Source organism: Etheostoma spectabile, chromosome 8 (genome assembly GCF_008692095.1).
Source record: "Etheostoma spectabile isolate EspeVRDwgs_2016 chromosome 8, UIUC_Espe_1.0, whole genome shotgun sequence".
Taxonomy (NCBI): Eukaryota; Metazoa; Chordata; class Actinopteri; order Perciformes; family Percidae; genus Etheostoma; species Etheostoma spectabile.
In genome coordinates this window covers 35,606,333-35,614,859 of record NC_045740.1, presented here as the reverse complement: position 1 = coordinate 35,614,859, position 8,527 = coordinate 35,606,333, and the positions used below count along the sequence as shown (strand labels likewise).

General features: G+C 40.1%; 1 protein-coding gene across 1 annotated transcript; it reads right to left on the bottom strand.

Annotated features, from left to right (window-relative positions):
• Window positions 1-374: 374 nt before the first annotated feature.
• On the bottom strand, window positions 375-1,480 carry phlda2 (pleckstrin homology-like domain, family A, member 2). The gene is made up of 2 exons (XM_032522731.1): window positions 858-1,480; window positions 375-731 (listed from the first exon to the last, which is right to left on the bottom strand). Exon 1 carries the CDS (start codon window positions 1,305-1,307, stop codon window positions 891-893), a length of 417 nt encoding a protein of 138 aa, XP_032378622.1. The 5' UTR covers window positions 1,308-1,480; the 3' UTR covers window positions 375-731; window positions 858-890.
• Window positions 1,481-8,527: the final 7,047 nt, after the last annotated feature.

The window sequence follows — 8,527 nt, the reverse complement described above, 5'->3', positions numbered from 1 at the left end:
TGTCCCTCCCAACAGTGACCTGTACACCTACATTACCACACCTCGGAAGCAGTTAAGGTGTGTTCTGAGTCTTTCAAGTGTCCCGTGCTGCTGACTGAATCTGCTTATCTCTCATGACTCACGCCTGAAACCCTCCCAGTGACAATAAAGCGCCACATTCCACCTGACAGCAGAGAGGAAAGGGACTTTCTTGTCCTCCACTCCCTTTTTTTACTTGTCTGGCATTTACAAAGAAATGCTGCTGGTGCAAAACCCCCCAGAGTGTCAAATGTACCGTTACTGAGTGTATAATGCTGTCACGAGATATAAACAGACCCTGACGTCAAGTAAAAGGTTCCTAGCAGAGACATTAAAAAAATAGAGAGGAGTGCATGATGTCAAAAATGCATGGATCTTTATTCAAATAAATACGTACTCAACACACATTGGAAATAATTTAACAACACAAGCTGTTTGCCAGTAACACCATATTCTGGAAACAAATAAATTAACATCATGGTTTTGGGAGGCATTCCAAGGAGAGCACACTTGAAATAGTTTTGACAATTTAAGGGTTCAGTCATGTGTGGAGCTTCTGAAAATCTCTCAGTCTGTCGGTTTAGATCAGTTGTCCTCTCCCCCCCCCCCCCCCCCTTCCGAGAGCTCAGTCCCGAACAATCCTTCATCTCTGGACCGGATGACTTTGTCCTCCTTTTGGTCCTCGTATTATTTCAGTATGGTCCATTTTGACACTAAAAAGGAGATTTAAAAAAACATGTCATTAGTTTTTAAGATTCTCCCACTGCGTTTAACTACAGTTAATGTTTCTTTCTATTCACATATCATGGCAGCTTCATGTCATGGTGTTTCCCCCTCACCATATAAGGAGTTGCCAAAGTCCCTACAGCGGCTCAGGGCGCCCTCGCCATGCGCCTCTCCTGCTGTCCGGGCGACGCGCTCTCATTGTCCTGGCGCGTTTTAAAGTCCTGGATGGCCTTTCTGTTCTGGAAATCAATCAGGGCCATGGTGATCACTGCGTTCCAGCAGTTCTCCTCCCCAGAGCACCGGAAATCAATCTCCTTATTGTCTGTGGTGACGATGGTGAAATAGACGAACTTGCCGGTGCGCTCCACGCAGTCCACCTTCTTGATGGACTGCAGCTTGAGCTCCTTGCCCTTGGAGCGCTTCTGCGTGTCGGCGTAAATTGTGAGGCTGTCCGTGGTCAGGACGCACGTCTTCCTCCTCCAGAACTGGAGCAGGTTGTCGCTCCTCTTCTCCAGCTCTCCCTCCTTGACGACCTGGCTGATCTCCGCCGCTGACATTTTCATTGTTTATGCCGGGCAGGTGTGTGGACTCCCTGCTGTGTTGGTCGAGTATAGGACCCCAAGGAAGGAGCTTCTCTACCGTGGCTTTGGTAATCCAGAGTGGCGTTGTGAATGAAAGGTGGCAGAGGACTTTTATAGCCTACTCTGGCCCGAGCCCTTCCTACTTGACGTCAGATGACTTGGGAATGCATCAACAGTTGCCAGTGGAGTAATTCAAGGCTGTGTGGGCGGAAGCTGCGGCGCAGGCGGGGAGAGGGGAGAGGGGAGAGGGGAGAGGAAGTCCTAACGTGGACCTAATCACACTGTCAACACGTTAATTACTAATCCACATCCTACTGCTGAGATTAGTCCAAATATTTGCCCACTGTGCAGTGAGTGTTTCGGTCTAACACAGTTAATTACCAGATGTGCACATGCGTAAAAGCCAGTCTTAGACAACCGGGGTTCTTTTGATGTGTTGTATTCTTGGCCTGAGTAACTTTAACATTGTTCATGTGAAATCTCAAAGAGCCTGATGCTTTGTTTATATACTACCGGTCAAAAGTCTGGGGTCACTTAGACATTTCCATTGCACTCCATTACAGACAGAACAGATTCCATTATGTGCTTACATAATTGCAAAAGGCTTCTCCAATGTTTTTCTAGTTAGTTTGTTCAAATGATATAAGATTAGTGAAGAGAATGAGCCTTTGGAACATTGGATGAATGGTTGCTGATAATGGGAAATGTAGATAATGGATTAAAGATCAGCCCCCCCCCCCACTCAGATCAGCTGGTATTCTGTCTATAATAGAGTGGAATGGAAATTTATAAATTTTTTATAAATTACAAATTTTTGGGTCAAGCTGTTGGATTTTTTTTTTTTTAACATGTTCTAGCAAAAACCCCAAATACAAGTATGGACCTAAAATTGAGCATCGCATGTCTCCTTTAACTGAACTAGATGTGTCATTCATACACAAAGACCTGGTCTTGGGCTTTGAAGAGCTAAATGGAGCTGGTACTGAGACTCCATGCAGGGCGTCTCCCAGTGATTGGGTTTGATTACCAGATTATGAATTGGATTGGGATTTGCCTTGTTTTCATGATTACACTAAAAACAAATGGAGTAAATTTGTTTACTTAGGTTCTGGAGCAGGGGCCCCCCTAAACCACCCCTCTAATCACCAGACAGACCTACATGTACCGTGCTGCGCAGCCAGGCTCGGGTCTCTGATTGCTTGACCCAACCCTTCCTTTCCCTCTCCTTCATCCATCTTCCCCCTCTTCTTCCTCATGTCTCTTTTAGGTACCATCTGGGGGTCTGGAAACTATTTGGGCGAAAACTGCTTCTGAGACGGAACCCCCACCCTGAGTCTCCTCCACCTGGTAATCGTACATCCTCCCAGACCAGCCATCGGACAACATCCCCATCAATTTTGCACATTCATAATGTTCATCTGCACATTGATAATGTTCATTAAATCTTTAACAAACACATGGTTTTGGCGTGGTCCATTCTAGCTGAAACGTCTTATAAAGAAGAAACCAAATCCACAAATGCCAAACTTCTGTTAAGTCTGTTACTAGTGTTTCATTAAAAACTTCATTTATTAAAGTTAGTGGACACTCATTCAACTCATCACTCTTGAGGAATTCAGATTAATACAATGTAAACATATACATATATTTTCTATATTAACTTAATGACAAAATACGAGTTGATACCACTAAAGTCCTATATGTTCTACAGTGTTTTTCAAGAATAAAAGAAAGAAAATGCATTTCCTACAGAAAATTCTCGTAACTGCTGAAAAGCTAAATTGCCAAATTGGTTGGCTGGCATCAGTTTTTAACCCTTGTATGGTATTCGGGTCAAATTGACCCATTTCAAATTTTTACATGAAGAAAAATGGTTACAAGTTACATTTTTTCTACCTGAAAATCAAATCTTATTTTCTGTGATAAACGTATCCTGACTCATTTCAGAAACTTGTTTTTTCGCCACGACTCTGTTTTTTTCCGAGATAAGAATGATCACATAGTGGATTTTTAACATGAATTATAACCTTATGACAAAAAACGAATCCCACTTCCGTTTTTAATGATGTTCTAGTAGAGACTGATTGCACTCCCTAAACATAGATGTCATCTCAATTGTTTGAAATTGAGATAAAGACAATATTTGTTAATAGATTATGAAGTAACATTTTATGTCAGAATTGTTTTTAAAAAAAAACAAGACGACACAAGGGTTAAAGAAGAAGGGGAAGTTGTGAGAATAGTTGGAAAAGAGGTTATGGTTTTAATTGATATGAATTTCATTGAATGTTGAATAACACCAGAAATGTATCAAAGAAAAGGGGAATATGTTAATTTTCCGGTACACTGAATTGCTGCGGGGTATAGTACGTTGAAAAAAGTGTCACAGCATGTTGAAAAAGTCAAAAAAAAAGTCATAGTATAGTATTTTGAAAAAAAGTGATACAAGTATAGCATCAAGATCAGAATATGAATCAGAAATACTTCATTGATCCCCGAAGGGAAACTCTGTGTTGCAGTTGCACAAATAGTAGAAATATCAGAGTAGAAATATAAATAAAGAAATATAAGGAGTGTGGATATGTACGGTATTTACACAGTTAAAGGAATATTATGCAGTATTTACATAATTAACATAATTAAGGAGTTACAATGGTGAAAAGTAATAATAATAATAGTAGCTGTTGAGTAGCATGTCAAAAACAGTCATATTATAGCCTGTTGGAGAAAAAAAAAGTGATACATAATAATATTTTATGTCCATGGAGCGCCATGAAAGACACTGGACATTCGGTGCAACATGGCTGGCTCCTCAACCTGCGCATGTGATTGATGTGATCTTGTGTTTGTCTGTGTGTGTGTGTGTCTGTTCATGTGTGTGTCTGTTGTTTTGTCTCCCTCCCTCACAGCTTCCCTCTCTTTCCTGTGTTTTTTGGCTCTGGGACGCCTTCCATTGTCTCACTGTATTGTTTGTAATTGTGTGTCTCTACACCGCCTACCAAGAGCCTGGGTCTGTCCCGGGTTTCTACCTAAAAGGAGTTTTTTCTCGTCACTGTTGCTTGCTTTGGAGTGAACTCCTAGAACTGTTGGGTCCTTGTAAATTATAGAGTGGGGTCTAGACCTGCTCTATCTCAAGATAACCCTTGTTGTGAATTGATACTATAAATAAAATTGAATTGTATCTGTTGACATTTTCTGAATGGCAAAAAAAATAAAAAAGATTTGATCACATGTCATAAAAAGTCATAGTATAGAAGTCAAAAATATATGTGTCATATGTGTCACTATGTGTCGAAAAAAGTCACAACAAGTAACAGTACTGTGATTAAAGTATAGTACAGTCATAGCGTGTGTCTTAAAAAGCATGGGTAGTATATCAAAAATAATCATAGTGTTGCATGTCAAAAAAAATGAGAAAAAAAATCACAGTATAGTATGTCAAATACTTCATAGTATAGTATGTTGCAAGAAGTGATAAAAAAGTCATAGTATAGTACAATATGTCATTAAAATGTCAAAGAAAGTCTGGATGAACGCACAAACGTCATGCAATACACACCCATTATAAACTCTCTTATCATCAAAGCATGAATGAACCACTGTACTTTAACAGTGATAACACAAAACCTGTAAAATATATTGAAAAAGTGAATCATTTTCTTGTAGCAAAAGGTTTTGGGAATAGAATAATGTTTGAATGACGTCTCTAGGTGGAAGTGTGTAGGAGGAGTGGAAGAAGAATGAAGAGGTTGTGAAGAATGTTCCATTGACTTTCAATGTAAAAAGAAAATAATATTTTGAAAAGTATAAATGGTAGAAACAAATTAAATACAAGCACAAATTTCCTTAACCCTCACGGTGTCGAAAATGATTTTTTGGCACTTTTTTCAATGCATTTTTTAAATCCATGGTCAACAATCCTAATTCACATGACATTATACCTTAAAAAAAAAAAAAAAGGAATTATGAATTATTCTGAATATTGAGATCAGAGACAGGTATGTGTCAAAGTTTAGTCAGGATGTGTTTTGAAACCATTTCATTTTGAATTCCATTTGTTTCAAATGCTATAAAATTGAATAAAACACCTCAAATTCAATGAAAGTTATCATCAATTGTGCAAAGAATGTTGCATGCATAAGGTGCATGCATCCATGTTATTCTGGGTATTTGGTAAGAAATGCATATTTCTCATATGACTACAGCTTTAGAAATGGGGTCAGTTTGACCCGAAGACAACACTAGGGTTAAAGAGCTGATGATTTTAACATTTGAATGATGTTTGAACGTATGTAGAAGCAGTAAAGTCATACAGAAGAATCGGATAACAATACAGTGAATGTGGCAAAATCAGCATTTACACAATTATTTCTTGATTTAACGGTCGTGGGACTTTGATGCGACCCGAGATGAAATGTCATATGCCCTTTGATATCGCCGCATAGGTCACACATGCCGCTGCATGCTGAGCCCCTCTGACCACGGTGCCATCTGATTGGCTTATGTTCCTGTCAGACTGACAGTAGCAGGCTATCACTGAGCTCTCTGAGCCTGGGTGAGAGGGATCGACCCCCAAAGTATTACACTATTAGACTTAGAAACTATGGGGTGAATCAGCGGGAGGAGATGGTAAGAAGGCAGATGTCATTGATTTGTAAGGATGTAATGATTTGATTTGTAATCACCCACGCAAACACAACCCAGACCCCAGTGTCCAGGATGCATAGCTCATGTGCATAGGGGCGAGCGTACACCAAGCGCCCACTTCAGGCTCTTCTGCCTCGCTATCGGTCTCCTCTCTCAGACGTTTCCCCTTCTGGAAGTAAATTGTCATTGTGGACTCAAAACACACACACACACACAAACACACACACACACCACACACACACACACACACACACACACACACACACACACACACACACACACACCACACACACACACCACACACACCACACACACTTAGAATAGAATAGCATAAAAACCTTTATTGTCATAAAACACAAGTACCTGTGCAACGAGATTGAAACAACCCCTTTACAGTGTATATAAAAATACAAATTATAAAAATATAACGTATAGGTAGTGCAGAAAAAAAGAGGGGGGGGGGGGAGACGTGGTGCACAGTCCTGAAAGCAACTATATACATTTGTAAAATAGCTTTGTACACACATTATGCAAAAAGTATTAATAACAAATGAATATTGCACTGTAATAAAATGAAATGGTTAAATATTATATGTTGCACTTTATGAAATTGCACAGAATTTAAGTGTCCTTTTAGGTATTATATATCAGTTTTGCACAGTAGGTGGGAGTAGGAAGTCCAGGGGCCGGTGGGGGGGGGGCGGGGGTAGGCTGTGGAGTGAAGTCAGTGCGTGTGTGAGTTCAGGGTGCTTATGGCTTTTGGGAATAATTGAGTTTATGTGTCATGGATGTGCTACTGATCACATCTCCAGAGTTCTGACATTAAATGCAATCACGTTGGGCTTCCTTGAGTTAGAGAGAACCACACAAAATACCACACCGACAGAGTGACATGTGCCATGTGCCACGCAAAGCAGGATGTGGCGGCCACTTTAATCCTCTGATCTCAAAAAGAAAAGGAAACCACACGTGTGTGTGTGGCTTCTCTTTACTACCCCCTTTGTTCCAGGGGCTTTTCTCTCCGTTGTGGGTGTGGGTGTGTGTGTGTGATGTGTACGTGTGAGCATGTATGGGTTTGTGTTTGCGGTGGAGTCTGGCAGACATGCCCAGGCAGTGACTCAGCGTGTGGTGGAGCGCCTTACTTTGGAGGAGTTTGCTTGCCAAAGGAGGGCCAGGTGTGTTTGAGACAGTGTGTGTGCACATGTGGGTGACTGTGTTGTGTCTATATCATCCCGTCATGATTTATTTTCCCTGTGAAGAAGGTTAGAGGGTAATGAATTGTATGCAACAGTGTTGCATCAAATTGATGCGTTTTCCTATGTCAATGTTCTTTTCAATTTCCCAAAATAACATGATTGATTCCACACAACGCTCTTTAGCAAGTACAAATCTCTACTTTCATCCATTTTGGGGCGTCTTATTAAATATTATAGCATTTGAAAAAAAATTCCTTTAATTTTTAGTCTACATAATTCCTAATTTCTGCTTTTCTAACTCAAACATTAGGTATAATTTCCTATAAATTAGGTCCATTGACCATAAATTCCAAAAATAAGTGTAAAACTGAAGTTAGTAAGTTAGTGTTACGTGGTGTTAAACGTCAAAAAAAGTGACAAAGTGTTGAAAACAGGGACAAAAACGTAAGAAAAAGTGAAAACATTGATTAAAAAGTGTTGATTTTCAATTTTGACGGGAAGACAACCCAAGGGTTAATGTCTGTACATGTTTATGAAAAGAGAAAAATAAAAAAAATATAGAAAGTGGAAAAAAGTCTGAAGAAGCAGTAATGGGCTAGCATGCAGAGAGTAGCTCTCACAAGTTTCTAAGAATAGTTATGATCCATATTTAGTCAGTACACACTCAGTTATCAAACTGTCTTGGCCAACATCATATTCCCTTAATAAACCCTCTCACACAACTGCAACAGCAGGAATTATCCACGGTGTCAGTTTTTTCTTTTTTTTCCCTGCTTGTGAGAAATATAATAAAACTCTTAGTCAGACTGCGTGTTGGATCTCAGCGGCCTCATGGAACAGACAAAACAAAAAGCCCAGATACAATGAGGGAGAGAGAGGAAGTAAGATAAGGTGTCATCTGCAACAATAGAGGAGGGCTTTGATTGCAAAATACAAAAAAAAAAACAGATAAAATGTCAGTTTCTGAGTACAGCGGAAGAAAAACAAACCGACTGTGTCTGCTCTTTTCGTCTTGTTTACTTCAGTGTGACGGGGTTTTGCAGCCACGGGTACATGGGGGTGTACAAGGGTTTAATGTGAGTCATAGAACACAAATCATCTGAAAAAAAAACAAAAAAAACAGTCAAGTCTTTTGAAACCTGTCAGGATAAATTTGATAAAGGTCCCATTTCATGAAAATTACACTTCATGAGGTATTATATGAGTTCCCCCAACCTGCCTATGGCCCGCCCAGTGGCTAGAAATGGTGATAGGTGTAAACCGAGCCCTGGGTGTCCTGCTCTGCCTTTTGAGAAAATGAAAGCTCAGATGGGCCGATCTGGAATCTTGCCCCCTATGAGGTCATAAAGGGCAAGGTTA